The 21,023-nt window shown below is 38.2% G+C and overlaps 1 protein-coding gene across 2 annotated transcripts in view; it reads right to left on the bottom strand.

The window, feature by feature from the left end:
• Nucleotides 1-1,130: 1,130 nt before the first annotated feature.
• The window catches only part of PIK3C2G (phosphatidylinositol-4-phosphate 3-kinase catalytic subunit type 2 gamma), a 353,016-nt gene continuing 333,123 nt past the window's right edge, over nt 1,131-21,023 (bottom strand). For both annotated transcript variants that reach the window (XM_032647260.1, XM_032647259.1), the window contains 2 exons: nt 12,757-12,882; nt 1,131-1,489 (listed from right to left, as the gene is read on the bottom strand). In XM_032647260.1, coding sequence (XP_032503151.1) covers nt 1,337-1,489; nt 12,757-12,882 — 279 coding nt within the window. In that variant the 3' untranslated portion in view covers nt 1,131-1,336. The remainder of the gene's footprint in view (nt 1,490-12,756; nt 12,883-21,023) is intronic.

Below are 21,023 nucleotides of genomic sequence, written 5' to 3' on the forward strand. Positions count from 1 at the left end.
TTTGAAACGAGACTACATCAACCCATACCAGGCACTCAAATATTTTCAATGAGTAAGTGTACAGTCTTTTATATGTTTACATGGTTATGCAGATGACCATATAAAAAGAGTTAAATTACTTTTTTATCGACACACAGGAAAACACTGAGTAAAGCAAGGGTTTTAGTAATTTAATTGGAAGAAATTTTTAAAAAACAATTTGATTCTCTTAAAGAATGTGGCATAGTGCCTTGAGTTATACCTACTTTGCAGGTGGAAATCTGCAGGATTGTTTACTCTGGTCATGATGAATATGAAAGTAGGTTCAGAAGTAAGAAAACTTTTTGTTGTGCAGAGAATAGGTTTTGATCAGAGGGGAGAGTTGCAGAGTTTGAGATCTTTGAATTAGCGATAATGAAGTTTAAAATGTGATAATGCCTCTGTTTGGGTGAAATCCAGTGATGATGAATTGATTGGTGCTGAAGAGGGTGAAAAACTACAAAGTTTCTTCCAAAAATTGGATTTAAGAATTTCAGGCATTTATGTTTGTATGCCTGAAATTGTATGTCTGACAGAAATTAATACAGCATTCTTCTAGAGCTTACTAATCCCCTCAATAAATAAGATTATAAGTGGATATGTAGGTATGTATATTTAATTCAAATTTTAAAAATTTGTTAACAGATATACTTAGGTCTTGAAGTAATTGATAAGATTTATTTATCGCTTGTCTTTTTTTGGAAAATACATTTAAAGTATTGCTTTTAACTGTAGGCACATAAAACGTGAACGCATGTTTGATTTGAAAGACCCATTAAATGTCCTTTTTTTATTTTATACATTGAATTTTACACAATCAATTGGAAAAAAGGTTCTAAGAAAACAGTGAAACACAGGTAGAGAATAACTATAAAAGACTGATTCTGATTTATTTTCTTCGTGTCCTTAGTACACCATCATGCTACTTCTTTTTTTTTTTAATTTATTTATTTTTGGCTGCGCTGGGTCTTCGTTGCTGCGAGAGGGCCTTCTCTAGTTGCTGCAAGCGGGGGCTACTCTTCGTCGCGGTGTGTGGGTTTCTCATTGCGGTGGCTTCTCTTTGCGGAGCACAGGCTCCAGACGCGCAGGCTTCAGTAACTGTGGCGCGTGGGTTTAGTTGCTCCGCGGCCTGTGGGAACTTCCCGGACCACGGATCAAACCCGTGTCCCCTGCATTGGCAGGTGGATTCTTAACCACTGCGCCACCAGGGAAGTCCCCACCATGCTATCTTTGATAACAAAAATGTCCTGATCTTGTGATAGAGAGGCCCCAAAGTGAAAGAAATACGAGTAATGAATGCATATGTTCATAGCAATGCTTAAATTATACTGTTTCCTAGTGGATACCATTTTTCTTCCTTGAGTGGGACACTACAGAGTTGGATGTTAATTGCTCCTACAAAGGTGGTTTTGCTCTTTACAATAAGCATTAAGACATGTCCTTGGAGCTCTGTGACTTCATCATATACTACCTAAAAAGGGAGAGAATAAAAGTCAGATACGCTTAAATGCATCTTTTAAAAAATACTGCTTTTAACAAAAATATTTGCACACTGATATCTTGTACCTTGGAATGGATAGGTTAATGTTAGAATCTTTCATTTCTAACTCTAATTCTGAAGAGCGAAAGGTTCTGCTAACATAAAGGAGTTTAACAACAGAATATTTCTCTAAGAAGCTTAGAATTTACTCTGATTCCATTAAAAATTGTCTATCCCAAATTTAATAAGACTGTAAATCATTCTCTAGGAATAAATTTAAATACCTGTCACCTTTCAACTGTCCTTGGATTTATTGTGCAACATGGGACCTTGAACACTGTCTGTCTTTGTTGAAGGCTAATGAGGAAAGCAGACCAATCTCCATGATGTCCGTGTGTTAATTTAATGTAGTACAGTATTTCCTTCTACATGTGAAGCAGTCGCTCTATGGTTACTTTATTTAAAATTGTTTAATTTTTAGTTATGAAAATATATGCTCATTAAATAAAATATGGGGATGAAACAAAAAAAGAAAAAAGAAAGGAAAAATTTCTATTTCTACCATTAGGAGATAATCATTTTGATGTGTTTTTTGTTTTCTATATATAATTACTTTTTAAGAATCTGAGCTGTAATTATGTTGTGTGTATAGTTTTGTATTTTTCTCTTTTTCACTTACTAGTCATGTAACTATTTTTAAAAAAGAGAGGTGTTCAGCTGTGTTTTATAATATCCAAGAAATAAGTCACAGGCATTACCACTGGGTGCCTGCAGTGGTAAAGAAGCTTTAAAAGTGTAGTACTATCAAGAAATTAGTTATACATCAAAGGAGGGGAGAGCTGTGTATAGATCCAACATGGTTGCCAAGGAAACTCCTTATAACACATTTGGAGGAGTTTCATATGATGAAACAAACATGCTTGCTTTTTACAGCTAAACTACAAGATAGACAGAAGCGTTCTCTATATATGCAAAAAAGAATCAGAGGAAACAAATTGAAAGGCCTTGGAATCCACTGTGAGGCCTGCTCAGTGTGTATGGATGCAATTTCTAGCCCATCGTACTGCATTTGCCTACCATTTACGAACCCATCAATTTATCAGTGAAATTCCATGCAATATCAATCTGTTAGCTGCTCAGAACAATGATTTACTTATAAAGTAAATAATAATTCAATCAAGGGAATGAGATACAATATAATATGCTAATCCAGTCTACCCTGCTTCCTGTGACATCTCCTGGCTACCGACTCTTCCAGAATGCTACTCCCATTCCAGACAGGAGATTACCTTTTAAATTTCTAGGAAAGCTTATTCAAATTATTCCATTTAATTTATTGAGTTCCCCTGGATAGTAAAGGATTTTAAGGGCTGCCTTAAAAATTTCAAAAGCCTACCAATGTAATTCATCTTTCATCGCAAAGGGATGCTCAACGTGGACTCCGTGAACCACTCTTGTCTCCTGAACGCTTATCTTCCCAGGACTTCAGAGTAAGCTCCTTTCCTTTTCTCTACAGTGGTTATTTTGAACTGTCTAAATTATCCTCCATTTTCCTCCCCACAACACGTTCAGCAGATGAACTTATCTCCTATTTTACAGAGAAAGTAGACGAAAGGGCCCTCAAAGTGTTAGTGTGTGTGAAGAAAAATGGAATAATTCTAAGCATTAGGCCTTTGGAAAAGTCTGGTTTAAGAACTCTGTGAATCATATAAATTAGTGCTAAAGATGTAACTTTCTAAGAAACATATCAGTATCAATGATTCATATTTATATAAATCTGTTGTCGACTCCAGTTCTTCCTCCATTTACAATGGGGTTACATCCTGATAAACCTATGGTAAATTGAAAATACTGTAGCCAAAAATGCATTTAATATACCTAACCCACCAAACATCATAGCTTAGCCTAACTACCTTAAACGTGCTCAGAATGTCTCATGTAATTTATTGAATACTGTACTGAAAGTGAAAAACAGAATGGTTGTCTGGGTACCAAGTGGTTGTAAGCGTATTGGCTGTTTACTCTCGTGATTGCGTGGCTGACTGGGAGCTGTGGCTCAGCATCAGGAAAGAGTATCCTACCTGGGAAAAGAGCAAAATTCAAAACTTGTAGTATGGTTTCTACTGAATGTATATCTCTTTTGCACCATCGTAAAGTAAAAAAAGTTTGAGGTTGAGCCATCCTAAGTTGGGGGCCATCTGAATGTGTTTTCTCATTCGAATATGGTGATAATATTTACCTTCTGGCATTGTGAGAAGGAATAAATGAGATAATGAATATAAGCCTTATTACAAAGCCTGATACATAGTAAACACTAATGAATTACAGCTGAAAAAGATCCATCAAATACACAAAAAAAGAACAGCTGTTTCTTGGTATTTTGCCTTCCCTGACTGGAGATAACAGTTGTACACAATATTGAGTCTCCCAGGTATTTAACAAGCTGAAATTCTTTAATAAATGACAGGAATTAATTGCCTTCCTGGTTAAAATACAAACATTTGAACTCCTAAGCTTATATTGCTTTATGGATTTTTTTCCCTGTGCTTCATTATGCAGAAGCTATTTTCCTGAAAGTGACTGAGGTTTTATAAACATGTAATCATTGTACATTATAGAAGGTATATATATATCTGTTCTAATTGCTTTACTGCATCCATAATGTTTAAAAAAAATAAGTGCTTTTTTCTTCCAATGCAATGAATAATTAGTGGGTAATGCTAGAGAAGTACACAGATGATTATATTCTTTGAGTCTTTTCACCAAATGATCTAATATGTATTCTGCCTTAATATAAACAGAACCAAAAATGCACAGCTCTTTTAATTTCACTTTATAATACTTTTTACCCATAGGCATGTGTCAAGTCTTCATTGCCTTCTGACAAACATTGAATTTGTAGGTCTGAAACTGTCACATCAAGTAGAAAAACACTGTTTAGGGTAATTTAATTAAGTAGGATAATATCTAAGAAAGGAATACAATGTAAACTATTATATATAGAATGGATAAACAATAAGGTCCTACTGTATAGTACAGGGAACTATATTCAATATCATGTGATAAACCATAATGGAAAAGAATATGAAAAAAAGAATGTCTACATGTGTATAACTGAGTCACTTTGCTGTACAGCAGAGATTCGCAGAACATTGTAAACTGGCTATACTTCAATAGAAAAAAAGAAAGGAATACAATGTACAACATACATTGACTATAACAATATAATTCTGTTTTAAAATAGAATCTGTATTTCTAATGAATCATTAAAAAAATAATGGTTCGGGCTTCCCTGGTGGCGCGGCATGTGGGATCTTCCTGGACCGGGGCACGAACCCGTGTCCCCTGCAACGGAAGGTGGACTCTCAACCACTGCGCCACCAGGGAAGCCCTGAACTATTGTTTTTGAAACAATTTTAAATGTGTTCAGTGTATAAGCACTGTGTGTCCAAGCTACAAGTATGTGCTGATGGAGAAAAAAGTATTGCATTGATTTCTAATCAATGGGCCATGAATGTGTGAGGACTCAGAATTATTGCAAGCCGTGAGACAATTTATGGACACAGCAAGCATCATAAAATAATCTCCACACATGTGCATTTATAGTACATATAGCTTGAGATAAATAAAACACAAATTTATTTAAACTCCTGGATTGTTAGTGGCTTTTCATCATTATGTGTTTCCTTAGATACAAATGCTGAAGTACAGCATGCAGTCTGAGAAGTTTCTTTATATTGATGTAGGGGGGGGTCTTATACCCACAACGTATGGAAACTAGGGATATATAGTTGGGAGGTATATACCTCTAGTTGTTGACATCATGACAAATATAAAATGTCAAAATATATTTCCTTACTAAAGTATCTATTATTTGAATATGTATAAATGTTTGATAGTTTTTTAGTTTGATACATTTTATACATGTACACATAAAGTGTCATTTATAAAACTATCCCAAATATTTAATTCCACAGATCTTTTTAGAAGTAGCTAAGTTTCAAAGATACTAAGAAAGCTAAGACATTTTCCTTGTCCTCAAGAAGTTTTCAATGTACTAGAAGAAAAAAGTCTGTGTAGGAATAAATAAGAGATGGTAAATGTGGCCTAAGAGACAGGGAAGAGAGACTGGTTCACAGAGTACATATTTGAGGTAAACCTCAAAGTTGGCAGAGAAGGGCAGGAGAGTGAACAGCTACATGAGCTCTATCACAGAGGTCATAGGGATTATTCAGGGAATGACAAGCTGTCTGATGTGACTTGAGAATATGACTAAGTATGGGGCAATGGAAGGGCATGAGCAAACAAACGTTCCTTATTATTTTTGTCAAAGGTGCAAAAGACATTTAACATAGGAAGAATTGCTTTTTCAATAAATGGTGCTGAAATAACTGGCATTCATAGGCAAAAAAAGTGAACCTCAACCTAAACCTCACACTTTTTTCAAAAATCAACTAAAAATGAATAACGGACTTAGATGTAAAATGTAAAACTATAAAACATTTAGAAAAAATATAGGAGAAAATCTTTAGAACTTAGTGCTAGGTGAAGAGTTCTTAGACTTGCCACCAAATATGCAGTCTACAAAAGAAAAAAAAAATTGATAAACTGGGTTTCATCAAAATTGAAAATTTTTACTCTGTGAAAAACCGTGAGAAAAGGAGGAAAAGTCAAACTACAGACTGGGAGAAAATATTTGCAAACCACACATCTGACAGAGGATCATTATCCATTGTATATAAAGAATCTCAAAAGTCAACAGTAAGAATGAGTAAAAATGCAAACTATCTAATTAGAAAATGAACAAAGGCATGAAGAGACATTTCATGAAAGAGGGTATGCAGATGGTAAAAAAGCACATGAAAAAAATTCAGCATCATTAGCTACTAGATAAATGCAAATTAAAACCACAATGAGCTATCACTCTATACCTTTCAAAAGAACTAAAATTAAATATAGTGATAACACTAAATGCTGGCAAAGATGTAGAGAAATTGGCACAAACATTGCTGGTGGGAGTGTAAAATGGTATAGAAAAGCAGTTTGACAGTCTCTTGAAAAACTATGTACAGCATTACCATATACCCTAGTAATTACATCTTGAGCATTTGCTTAGAGAAATTACAACTTATGTTTACACAAAAACCTATATATCAATGTGCACAGCAGCTTTTTTTTTTTTTTTTTGCGGTACGTGGGCCTCTCACTGCTGTGGCCTCTCCCGTCACAGAGCACAGGCTCCGGACGCACAGGCTCAGCGGCCCTGGCTCACGGGCCCAGTCGCTCCGCGGCTGTGGGATCTTCCCGGACCGGGGCACGAACCCGTGTCCCCTGCATCGGCAGGCGGACTCCCAACCACTGCGCCACCAGGGAAGCCCGCACACCAGCTTTGTGTGCAATAGCCCCAAGCCAGAAATAACCCAGATGTCCTTTAATTGGTAAACAGTTAAACTGTCATACCTCCATGCCATGACTACTACTTAGCAGTGAAAATGAACAAACTATTGATACATGCAGCTACCTGGATGGATCTCTAGGGAACTATGGTAAGTGAAAATGTAACAAACTGTATGATTCCATTTACATAACATTTGAAATGACAAAGTTATAGAGAATAGATTAATAGTTGCCAGGGTTTGGGGATGGGGCGTTAGAGGGAGAAGAGTGTCTGCGGCTATAATAGGGTAGCACCAGGAATCACCGTGATGTAATGTTCTGTACCTTGACTGTGGGGATGACCACACCTACACGTGTGATATAAATGCACAGAACTAAACATGCACACATATACATAAGAACACATGTAAAGCTGGAGAAATCGGAATATGGACAGTGGATCGTATCAATGTCAATTTCCTGGTAGTGATATTGTCAGTACTCAGGCAAAGTGTTACCATTGCAGGAAAGTGGTTGAAGGGTATTTGAATTCTCTATATATTATTTCTTCCAACTGCTTGTGAATCTACAATTACCTCAAAACAAAAATTTTTTTGAAGAAGTATATAAGGATGATATTGCTCCAGAGACAGCTCAGGAAAATTACTGAGTCAAATTTGAAAGGCTGTGAATGCCACACTTGGGGTTTTGGATATTATTCAGTAGGCAATAAGGAACATTTGAAAAAAGGTAGGAGAATAATAAATATGAGTAGTTTTTGACATCTTAGATAGAAATTTGAATGATTTAATTGAAAAACACAAGATAGGAGGCTGATAGGTGTGGCTCTTATATTAGCCAAAGTTGCCAGGCCTTCAAACAAAGAAGTAGCAATGGGACATAGAGGAGAAGATGGATTGAAGAGGCAGGTGGCTGCACAAGTAGAACTGACAAAGCTTGGGGATTAACTGGACTTGTGAGTGAGGGAGAGGGTGATGTCATTAGAAAGTTTCTTCCGAGGAGATGGCAAACAGAGGAGGAAAGCCTGATTTAAAAGTGTGTAGGAGGCATCCTAAAGGGGCTCTTTAATAGAAGTACAGGTTTAAAGCTTGGGAGAGAAGCCAGGGCTTGAGGAATAAATTCAGATGCAACCTACAGGTGATAAATGAAAATCTGTAGATACATAAGGTACTTCTGAGTGTATATATCAAGAGATGAGGGTAGGTCATGGAACTCCAGCAAATATTTTCAGAGGAAGAATGGCAATGAAGGAAAATGAGAGAGTGGTTAGAGAAGATAGAAGGGAATTAAGAAAAGGTAGAACTCAATGAATAAGTCTGAAAGAGAAAAACAAATACTGTATAATATTGCTTATATGTGGAATCTACAAAAATGGTACAGATGAACTTATTTGCAACGCAGAAATAGAGACACTGATGTAGAGAACAAACATATGGACACCAAGGGGGGTAAGGACAGGTGGGATGAACTGGGAGACTGGGACTGACATGTATACACTACTATGTCCAACTCCCTCCGACGAAAACTCCTCTCCTTTAACCGACCCCCCCGAATCTCTTGCTGCCCCCCCTTTACACCTCCCCAACCCTACCCCGAAGCGGTTCCCCCTTCCCCTGAAGCCGCTCCTCCCACTGCTCCCCCGCCACCGCCGTCAGCTCCTTTGCCCACATCCCTCCCCTCACCAATTAGCGCACACACACGTTCGCATGATTCTCAGGATCCTAACCTCCTCTGTCCACTGAGGGAGGTAGCAGGGGCAGAAGGACTGGTCCGAGTCCACGTCCCCTTCTCCCTCCAAGATCTCTCTCAAATAGAAAAACGATTGGGTTCCTCCTCTGCTGACTCTTCCCGCTACATTAAGGAGTTCCGCTATCTCTCTCAAGCTTATGATTTAACCTGGCATGATATCTTCGTGGTTCTGTCCTCTACCTTAACCCCAGACGAAAGGGAAAGAATTCAAACTGCTGCCCGAAACCATGCAGATCATGTCCACCTTACTGATAATCCTATGCCAGTCGGCGTAACCGCTGTACCGGGCACCGACCCAGGCTGGACTTATCAGGACGGCCAAGATGGTCGCCGTAAACGTGATCTCATGATTCAATGCCTCCTAGCTGGCATGCAGGCTACTGCCCATAAGGTAGTCAATTTTGAAAAACTAAAAGAGATAACCCAAGGACCCAGCTATCTTTCTCAATCGCCTTACAGAGGCCTTAACTCTCTACACCCGGCTGGATCCCGACACACCGGCAGGGGCAGCGGTCCTAGCCACCCATTTTATTACCCAATCAGCCCCAGACATTCGGAAAAAATTAAAACGGGCAGAGGACGGCCCTCAAACCCCTATTCAAGACCTGGTAAAAATGGCCTTTAAAGTCTAAAATGGCCGTAAGGATTTGGCAGAATCCAGCCGACAGGCTCGGATGCACCAGAAGGTGGCTCTCCAAACCCAAGCTCTTGTGGCCGCCCTAAGGCCAGCCATCTCCCATGGATCACAGCATCCACGGGGTCTGCAGAAGGCAACCCCGCCAGGGGCCTGCTTCAAATGTGGAAAAGAAGGCCACTGGGCTCGCCAATGTCCCAATCCCCAACCTCCTTCTAAGCCCTGTCCCAGCTGCGGGCTAACGGGCCACTGGAAGAGTGACTGCCCTACGACTGGCCCTCCCTCAGTGTCTCCAGGCGGGGGGCAGGCCAACCCTGCGCCATTGCCACTCGAACTGCTGGGATTGGCTGACGACTGACGGTGCCCAGACTCGAAGTACCCCATCACCCTCGCCGAGCCCAGAATAACGCTACAGGTGGCGGGTAAGTCCATTTCATTTTTGGTGGACACGGGGGCCACCTAATCGGTTCTGCCTACCTATTCCGGGCCAGTTTCTCCTTCCCAGAACTCGGTTATGGGTATTGACGGCAAATCCTTCTCCCCATTTCAAACCGGTTTACTCCCATGTAATCTTGACGGGATGCCATTTACTCATTCCTTTTTAATCATGCCATTCTGCCCGGTTCCCCTCTTAGGCCGAGATATCCTCTTTTACTTAGGAGCCTCCCTCCAGCTGGTCAGACTTGACCCTAAAGTCCCCTCCTCCCAGCTCCTGCTTCCTCTTCTCGGTCTATCTCTAGAACCCTCTCCCTCCTGCCCTCCTTTTTCAACCACACCATACCCAATCAATCCCCAAGTTTGGGATACTTCTAAGCCTATAATAGCAACACACCATTCCCCTGTTCTCATCCGCCTAAAGGACCCCTCCAAGTTTCCGTCAAGGCCCCAATTTCCCATCTCCGAGACTCACCTTAGGGGCCTACAACCTATTATCACCAGACTCCTAAATCAGGGACTTCTTATCCCCACTGACTCTACCTGCAACACCCCCATCCTGCCTGTCCGCAAAGCCTCTGGAGATTATCGCCTGGTCCAGGACCTCCGAATAATCAATGAGGCCATAATTCCTCTCCACCCGGTAGTACCGAACCCATACACCTTGCTCTCCCATATTGCCCCATCCATAACCCACTTTACGGTTTTGGATCTCAAGGATGCCTTCTTCATTATCCCCCTACATCCCGACTCCTATTTCCTCTTTGCCTTTACCTGGATGGATCCGGATACTCATACTTCCAGCCAGCTCACCTGGACAGTTCTTCCCCAGGGCTTGCGCGACAGCTCTCATCTCTTTGGTCAGGCGCTGGCACGGGACCTCACTTCCTGCTCCCTTACCCCCAGCATACACCTCCAATATGTAGATGACCTCCTCCTTTGCAGCCCATCTCTTAACCTCTCTAGACAACATACCGCAGATCTCCTCAATTACCTTGGCTCTCGCGGTTATCGGGTCTCCCCAGCCAAGGCTCAGTTATCTGTATCTTCTGTAACCTACCTGGGCCTCCACCTTACCCCTACCACAAAAAGTCTAACAACCGACCGCACCCAGATTATCCGTGAACTCCAACGCAAACACCAACAGTCCACCTCCCCAATTCCCGATTGGCAATCCACCTTTTATACCTGGCTAACACCAATCTTGGGCCCCCTACTTCTTATTTGTATCCTGTTTATGTTTGCTCCCTGTTTTCTTAGGTTCCTTCGCAGGCGCATGGAAGAAGTCTCAAGTAGCCACAAACCAGATGCTTCTCGGCCCTTACACCCTTCTTCCTACAGAACCCCCCACTGGCTCTCCTTAAATCCGGGTCCCCGACCCCCAACGACGTCCCCACTCATGCAGGAAGTAGCCAGAGACAGAACGTCGCCCCAATCCATCAAAGATGTCGGGATGTAAGGTCCGTTGGCCCGGGTGAAAGAAGGCCCGGGGGGTAAGAGAAAACATCGACCAGTACGAGGTAGGAGAGGCATTGGGACATAACGACCTCACCTGTTCTGGGAATCAACAAGAGACTCTAACTTCCTGCCCAGAAAACAATGGGGCTGACGGGAAGGGAAAATGGGCTTACGCCCCACAACAGACCAACCAACACCTGGCCCTGCTGTATCCTCACCAAATAAGGAATTACCCTGTATAGCAAACCACCCCCTCCCCTTGCAAGCCGCCTTCTGCTTTTACCCCAATAAAAGTTCCCCTCATCCAGTACTGGACGCGACTTTTCTGGCCCCTTTCTCTCGGACCAGTGAACCTCGCCCAGGAGCGCTCCCTAATAAAGCTCACTTGAAGCTTTCCTTTGTTTCGCGGTGCCGTTTAAGATCCGACCTTACATAGATAACTAATGAGAACCTACTGTATAACACAGGGAACTCTACTCAATGCTCTGTGGTGACCTAAATGGGAAGGAAATCCAAAAAAGAGGGGATATATGTAATACCTATAGCTGATTCACTTTGCTGAAACTAACACAACATAGTAAAGCAACTATACTCCAATAAAAATTAATTATGTTGATTAAAAAAAGAGAAAAGGTAGAACTTAAGAAGCAAAACGGAGGTGTAAAGAAAGAGGAAGCAGTTAACAGTGCTGCCGTCTAACTGTTCCGGAGAGGAGAGCCTGATGGCTCATTGGATTGAGCAATTAGGAGTCTTTTGATGCCATTTAAATAAAACAGCATCAGTCAAGGTCAGAATCCACATTGCAGAGGATTAAAGGGTGAGAAGGAAGTGATGAACTGAGAGCAGGAAATGTATTAATTTTGCAAAAGTTTGGAGGTGATAGCGAGGGAAAGAAAATCTGGATGCTTTTAGAAAGGCTAACTTGAAGAGTTTGTTTTGTTTTGTTTTTTTTAAGATTTCTGAGTTGAGGATCCAGTGGATGAGACAGCCTTAAGAAAAGGTGAGCAAATAATTAAGCGAGCAAGGTACAGAGGAGATGGGAAAGGATGGAATCAAGAGAATAAATGTAGGGTTTGCCTTAGAATTAGGGGATCAGATGTTCAAATCATATACTACAAATGAATTAGAGAGCTATATATAATATAAATTAACTTCAATATAATTTGCACTTTGTACTTCTTTATATTTTTCAAAAGAGATTTTATAAAGTTTATTGCTATACACAGGTTAGACTATGATAAAGTTATTAGGTAAGGAAAACCAGGTAAAGAAAAACTTGTTAGAGAAAATAAGGTAGAGTCAGGGATAATGTTAGTAGGTGAAACAAATGCTGTAAAGTCTTGGGCTCTCGCTGGAGGCTAGCCACAAATTTGAAACTTGGTTCATAAGCACTTTGAAAGCAGTATCTGTATTTTCCAGTTCCTATAGCATCAAGAACTGTGATCGGCAGACAGTGGCTATTTTGGGAAATGACTTCCCTTTATGGAATAATGCTGCCAATTACTGTAAATTTTCCATATTTGGTTAAACTGAAAAATGGTAAGAAAAATACAAAACGACTGGACAAGAGTTGACTCATACTTACAATTTCATTGTAAGTGGGGTCGGTACATTTTGGAACAGATTTTGTTTTCCTCCTCCGAACGGCACTGGGGTATGATAAAAGATAAAATTCAACATGTGCACTGGGCGTGGAGCCATCTGGGAGATGCTGCAAAGGAAAATGGTTATAAATATTAATGTGCATCACTATTATAGAAAACAAGTACACAGCTACTAACTATCTAGACCAAAGGCAGGATCAAGATTTATTACAGTCACTGTTTATCAGAAAATAAGAGAACAATCAAAAGAAATACATCATTGCTCAAAAATAATCCCAAAATACAGTTTAAAAGAGTAAAACTGTCCATCTTAAATTAAGTATTGTGTCAGAGAACTACATTTAAAAGTCCATTAAATGTGATTGGCTCTAGCTTTTTATAGTAAAAACTAAATTTGCATTTTTTTAATTGGAGTATAATTGCTTTACAATGTTGTGTTAGTTTCTGCTGTACAATGAAGTGAATCAGCTCTATGTATATATATATCCCCTCCCTCTTGGACCTCCCTCCCACCCATCTAGGTCGTCACATAGCACCGAGCTAAGCTTCCTGTGCTTTATAGCATGTTCCCACTAGCTAAATTTGCGTTTTTGACAGAAATGGTCAAGAGATGAATATAACCCACAGGCAGAGACAGAAACTGAGTGCCTCAGGAGACTGTACACCACTTGAAAATAAATAATTCAAGTTTAGCACATGAGATGTAGCATTTAATGACATGTAAATGCATATTATATAATATCACATTTTCAAACAGAAAAATATCAATTAGACCTACAAGTTTAATATAAGACTTTAAGAGTTATAATATTTTTATTATCTAAATTATCCTAAAATATATTGGATAATCCTTTTACAGTTGTGTTCTGTGGGGCTCCCAAGGTTGCCTAAGTTTCTGCCTGATGGGTAGATCAGTGATGCCAAATGAGTAGATCTCTGGACCCCCACTCTCTATCCTAACACCCCTGCTCCCCTATCCTGGTTTCAGAATGTCTCTCTTCCTTTTCCACTTTTTTCTTATGGATATTTTTATTTCTTAATAAATTTGAAGAATGAGTACACTGTTTTAAAAATTTGGAAACCACTGTACTTCAGAGAAATGGGTTCTAGCTTTGTGACCAAATGGAGAACAAATTGTACTAAAAAACTATGCATATCTAGTTTGATAAAATGAGAAATGCTTGTGTAATTTATATTTAAGTGGATGATTTGAAAGTCACAATTGAGGAATTAAATGGTTCTCTTGGTGAATACATTCTAACTATTAAATCAGTAATTTCCAACAAATACTTTTATATTCTGAATCACAGCGCCATTCACATGTAAACATCCAGTGACACCCCCAATGTCATTAGCTTTAATTTTATATCTTTCTTTGGCATTCAGAAAAGCATATTGGAAAGTAAGAAAACGTGACATATATTATTATAGGACTTTTATTCCGTTCTAATTTACATGGTGAAAATTATGTCATTAGGAAAGTCTGGCTCTTTATTATTATTCGCAAATTAGATAAAATACATCTGGACACACTCACATGTCAAAACGCTAAGATTGTCAAACCTGCTGCTTCAGATGGTGCTCAAGGTATCCCTGTCCCACGTGAAACCCTCCCCCAGGAGGAGCTCTGAAATGTATCAATGGCACAATGGAATTTTCTGTGATACAGAAAAAAACATTGCTATTAATATTTGAGAGTTGATTTGTGTGTGTGTATGTGTGTGAGAAAAATGAAGGGAGAAAAATGTTTTTGCTCTGTGTAACTGTCTCTCTTTTCTACCACTGGGCACTGGGCTTGAGGATACCATACCTATAATCATTGTATGTTTCATCTTAGTGGTTAGAATCATGGTTCTGGAAAAGGACTTTTTGGTTGCAATCTGGGCCTCCAAATTTCCCAGCCATGTGGCTTTTGGTAGATAACTTTTCTGTGGATCAGTTTCCTAACCTGTTAAATGAGGATAAAGGTGATATCTGTCTCAAAGCATTCAAAAAATTAAATAAACCATGTCATGTGAGTATAGTGCCTGAAATAGAGTAAGATTCAATAAATGCTTGTTTCTATTTTTATTTTCTATAAATTGAACAAGAATACACTACAATGCATTGACTGGACAAGATATGCCTAATGTACTGTGACATTTATGAGCAGGGTTTCTCAATCTTGGTACTAGTGGCATTGGGGCCAAATGATTCCTTGCTGTAGGCTGTCCTGTGCATTGAAGATGTTTAACAGCATTACTGACCTCCACCTACCAGACTGCAATAGCGCCATCCTCCCAGCTGTGACACCAGAAATGTCCCCAGCCATTGCTACATGTCCCCTGGGGAGCAAAACTGACCCCAGCTGAGAGCCACTGATGACTCCCAAATAAGAATCTGTAATTCATCCTTAGGATCTCAGCCTAGTGACCTGCAGAGTGTTACAGGTACCTTATACTCTAACCAAAATCTATCTTCTATCTTTCCTCACCACTCCAAAACAGATTTTTTCAACTTGTTAAAATTGCATTAAATGATACAATTTCATTTCTCCAGTGTCTCCCTTGTCATTGATTTTCAAATCCAAGTATGTACCAAGATCAATATCCTCCCTTTTTGCCCTAGTTCATCTGTCACCACAGATCTTTATTTCCTAACTTATAATTGGATTTTAATTACTTTTTTATGCTCCAGTCTTCCCACTTCATTCCTTCATTCATCCTGTATATCACTGTTGCATTTAACCTTCCTGTAAAGCTGCTTTGATCCTGTCACTTTCCTTCTCAAAACACTCAAGCAGTCCACCGAGGAATAAACTCCCAATCACAGAAGGGAAAAAGTATTTTGTATACCAGCCTTCACCAAGCATTTAGCAATTAAAGGTTTGGGCTTCTGTTTCCAATTAGTGTCTGACAAGATCCTTGAATATCCTGTTGTTTTCAGAATAATAGAACAATTTAAGTCAGGGATGCATTCGATCTGAGCAGCACACTTAGTCTTTCCTCCACGGCTGTTAAGTGCAGACATGGATTTCTTTTTAAGAGAATCCTTTCTCCCCCTGTAGCAGCTGTCTTATCAACACTTTTTCTTTTTCCTCTTCTTACTGGCACTGTATCCTGCTCCTTAAAGATCTCATCTAATTTATTAAAGAGATCACTAGGTGTCTTTTCATCAACACTTCTCATTTTACTGTTTGCCCTTATGTTTATGTGAATTAAATTTTATTTTAAAATGATTAAATAGCTCCTACTTGTCCATCTTACCCCAGAAATTTTACTCTGGTTGTGTTTTAGATCTTCACAAAGATTTAACACTTTGACTTGAAGAGTCATAAGGCTTGGGGTTACAGAGTTCTTAGTCTGAGGCTCCATCTTGAGTCTGAGGCTCAAACAATGAGAAGTTTCCTTGCGTCACCTAGAGGATGTTTTTATTCACGGTGGATTGAAGTCAGGCAGCACTACCACTTTTTTTAGAATTCTGGCTAATATTTTTACTGTGCTCAGATGATGTGAAGTCATCCAAATTTGACTTTTTTTGCTCAGACTAACTCAGAATTTTATATATTCTAGATTTCCTGTTAAAATGCTTACCATTTTCTATGTTTAAAAATGGTTTCATATATGTGTCAGCTTCCTTATGAGATAAGAAAATATTTAAAAGGAAAATCCATGTCTTGTTCCATACTTCCCCTCCCCCCATGTTTGCTTTGGGTTTTGCTCCATTGGTTACTGTACCCTACTACATTAACCCCACCCTCATTTCTTTCTTCCTAAGCTTTCAGTATGTTTCTGAATCTCCAATTAAAATTTTTAAATCCTCACTTGAGATTGGGCTTTCCTTTACCTTATTCGTTTCTTTCTTTTCATAGCTATGTCTTCCTTACAGCATTCTTTTCTTTTATAGGAGTCCTGTCCCTAACACAGTACTTGGCATATAGTGAATACTCAATAAACAGTTATCAAATTACTAATTAAATGAGCTATATATTCATAGTGCCTAGTTCTTTGAAAGTACTTCATAAGTATTTGCTGAATCATTATTTATAATGCAATATAAAAACCAGAAGTCTTCCTAACTTCCTAAGATTTAAGTAATTTCTCTTACCTATTGCAATGTTTCTTATTGTAACCAAACAATAAAAAGCCCACTGCCGGGTAAAAAAGATGTATCTTGGGGTCTATTTCCAAGGTCTGTCCTAGGTGTTTACCCTGAACTCTAAGCTGTTTGAAGGCATCTTTCTGCTAGAGCTGATCTTCTCAAGCACATCATTGCATCAGGAATATATGTGTTAAGTTCTGTTTGTTACATCCAATATCTTAATGCTCCACTTCGAAAACTTTGACTTTATCTCACCTCTCAGATCATGTTACACAATTAGATGCTTACTACATTTTCTTACTCCTTTTTTCTCCAACTGGAGCTAGACTGAATTTGTAACATAATTACTTGTACTTCTTCTCAGAACGAATCCTTGGTCACCATTTCTTCCACCTGGAGACTTGATCTGTAATTGCTGTCCTCTTCCTGAGACCGTGTTTACTCTTCTGTGATAGTCCTCTCCACCTCTCCAGACTTCTCCCACTAACTCATTAAAAATCTCCTTAACAATAAGCACAGTGGGTTATTTAAATCTCCTTCTAGGAGCTAATGATGACCTGACAATTTCTTGGGGGCTTAATATATGGTGAAGTGTGAACTAAAGTCATATTTTTGTGCTACATTCCTATGCCCTCTCTCAACCTCCTATAAGTTTTCCCCTCCATGTCCTGCTTTGTGGAGTACATGGAAGAAACAGAAAGAGGTACACTCAATTTAATTGGATGAGTGCCTTATGGGGACCTCTGTGTGGAGGCAGGGAGCTGGACCCACATTAGCACCAAGCACTCCCTGAAGAGGAAATAAATATGTCTCATACACGTTTACTACTATACTATTTTTTTCACATATCAATAGGTGCTTTTGTTAATACAATTTTATAATTTAAAAACACTACTTTTATAGTAGTTTTAAAAATTATTTTGTATTTCTTAAATTTATCAGATAGCAAAAGGACTTTAATGACATCTGAGAAATCAAAATTTTTTTCGTTTGTTTGTTTGTTTAAAGAGAGGTCCCTCTAGTTGAAAAGCCTTAGGATATTCTTAGCATTCACTGGTGGAAGAGACTTCTTTCTTAACTGAAGAATGAAATATAGGGGATTCTTAGCTAGGTTATTATTTTAGGGTATAAACATTATGTGTATTAGTAAATCTTTATTCACAATGTTGACTTCTAAATAATATTGTTAATAATTAAATATACCAATTTTCTGCCTTCATTTCTTGCCTCCCATTGCACACAGCATTTCAAATGGTTTTCAATGTTACTTTTTTTATGATGAATGAAAGTATCTTGAAAATATGGTTAATTTATCAAAATTGAGGGAAAAAAAGTAAGCAGTTGTTTGTAAAGTAAATAAAACCATCTCACATTGTAGGCTATGCCAGCAACTCTTTGGTATTTTCACATGAGTATATGAGAAATATATTTATTTTTCATACATAGTAATAATAGCTACCACCTACTGAATATTTAACTTATTTAAAGCACTCTCTTAAAATAATCCTTGAGCCAGTATTGTCTTTATTTTATTTAAGAGGTTTTTCTATAAAGCCTATGCTCTTAACCACTACCCTATACAGACTCTACAAAGAATGCAAAGGAAACTGTCAGATTCAAATTAAGAGCACTTCTAGATCAAATTTTATCAGGAACGTGATGAAGGTACATGGTTTAAAAATATCAGACACTTTGGAAATGTCTGTAGATTAATTCAAAGTTTAATTGTATTTAATAGGTTATTATCTTTTTGATGAATAATTTATGAGAATTTTCCATCAAGTTTTTTTTAACTTAAATGTTTCCAATCATAAGATAATATAGGCTTTGGAAGAACTCAACTGACAATGATTAAAAAATGATGGGAGTATCAAAACCTGAGGTCTATGCCAGAAACAAAACAACATAATAAAAAAGCATTTTCCTCATCTATGTGCCTGCCAAATTTCAGTTCTGAAACTGAGGCTAGCCATCATGAAGAGGGTCTTTTTATAAAATGACAATGTACAACAAAAGTACAAAAGTACAATAAAAGTGCTTCTGATATGTGGTTTGCTGTATGCTTCAGTTAAAGAAATGGTGGAATGGTCTTTCCAATCTTTCTGTGTGTTAATTCATATAGAATGAGACGATTTAAGATATTCATGAATTCAATTAGGATGGTCTTCTGCTTCATTTCACACCAATTTAAGCCTTTAATAGAACTTTTATCATCAATAGGTGATTTCCAATAATTCTTAAAAAAATCAACTCAAAAATCAAACTGCCATGTGTCTAGCACTTTGGATGGTCTGGGAGAGGACACAGAAAAGTGGTAAAAATAGTTTCTGCTTTCAAAGAAATAAGCTCTTTGGCATCATCATCTGGTGTTTTATATATATATATGTATGTATGTGTATATATATATTTTTTTTTTTTTTTAATTTTAATCCTCAACTTGATGTAGTTAACAACCAGACAGAAGTCACAGTCTAGTAGATAGAATTCCTTTTCTGACTCAATACATACGGACTGAATTGTTTCTAAAAGTCCAGAATTCTAATTATGGCTCCAGAATTTATCACTGAAGTGTTTTGTTTGAAAAGTTTTTCCATTTCTTAATAACATGTAACAAGTAAGGCATTAAACCTCATTTATTTTTCACAATCTACTCAATAGCAAATACTGAAGAACTGTTTGTAAGTTAACTGGTAATTAATTTTTTTTTCTTTTTTCTTTTTTTTTTTTTTACAATTGCACTGAACCACCCTAAATGATTGCAAATTTCCTAACCCCTAGTCTCTATCCACAAGTGCTGAGAAAACTGTACAGATAAAGAGACAGAATATGCTTTGTTAGAGATGGCTGAGGAATTGTGAAGAACAGATGAAATAATGGAAGATTAGCTTTATGATATTAAATTTAATAGTATGGGAAAAAGATGGATTACAAAAAGCAGAAACTAGTAATTTAGAAGTAAAATACGAGTTTTTTTTTTTTTTTTTTTTTTTTTGCGGTACGCGGGCCTCTCACTGTCGTGGCCTCTCCCGTTGCGGAGCACAGGCTCCGGACGCGCAGGCTCAGCGGCCATGGCTCACGGGCCCAGCCGCTCCGCGGCATGTGGGATCTTCCCGGACCGGGGCACAAACCCACGTCCCCTGCATCGGCAGGCGGACTCTCAACCACTGCGCCACCAGGGAAGCCCAAAATACGAGTTTTTTACCCATATACCTCAGATATTTGTCTTGATCCTGTCCAACTAAACAGTTTTATCATGATTTAAATAAAGATATAGATATATGATGTAGAGGTGTTAATAATCTGAGTGTTATGGCCAATATGCTGGAACAGATCATCAGGACTGAGTTATGAGGGGCTGGAAGGATGAACTATATCTAACAAAGATGATAACAATAGACTGAATGTCAGGTTCTTCTTTTGGGAAACTCACTCTGCAAATCCAGGGTATGAAATTCTTGTTGCTTTCCTTCATTGGAATATGTATTTTTCTTTTGTTGCTGAAGGGTATATTCCCTGGCTATAGAATTCTAAGTTGACAATTCTTTTCTTTCAACACTTTAATGATGTTCCACTGTCTCTCGCTTCAATTTTTTCTTGCCTACATTGTTTCATTGTTCTCCTATATGCCAAGTGTTTTTCTCTAGCTGTTTCACTAGTTTTTCTTTGTCCTTGGTTTTTAGCAGTTTGAGAACAATATATAAATGCATGCTTTTCTTTGAGTTTTTCCTTTTGGTACTCACTAAGGTACTTAAATTTATAAATTTATGTCCTTCACTAAACTTTGGAAGTTTTTGGCCATTATTTCTTCAAATATTTTTCTGCCCCAATCTCTTTCTTCTGTCCTGGGAGTCCAGAAAAAAAAATGTGACCTACTGTTAGATCTTTGGGTATTTTCTCACAGACCCCTAAAATTCTATTCTTTTTTTCCAATCTTTTTTCTCCATGTTCTTTAAACTGGATCATTTCCCTTGATCTATCTTCCAGTTCACCAACCCTTCCTCCCATCATCTCCATTCTTTTCCTGAGTCCCTCAAGCAAGATTTTAAATATTAGATATTTTATATTTCAGTCCTTAAAAGTACATTAGTACTTTTAAAATGAAGTTTATAATTAACTTTAATATAATTAATAGAACATTAAAATAACATAATATGACATTATATTACTT

Source organism: Phocoena sinus, chromosome 10, assembly GCF_008692025.1.
Source record: "Phocoena sinus isolate mPhoSin1 chromosome 10, mPhoSin1.pri, whole genome shotgun sequence".
In the NCBI taxonomy this organism is placed as follows: Eukaryota; Metazoa; Chordata; class Mammalia; order Artiodactyla; family Phocoenidae; genus Phocoena; species Phocoena sinus.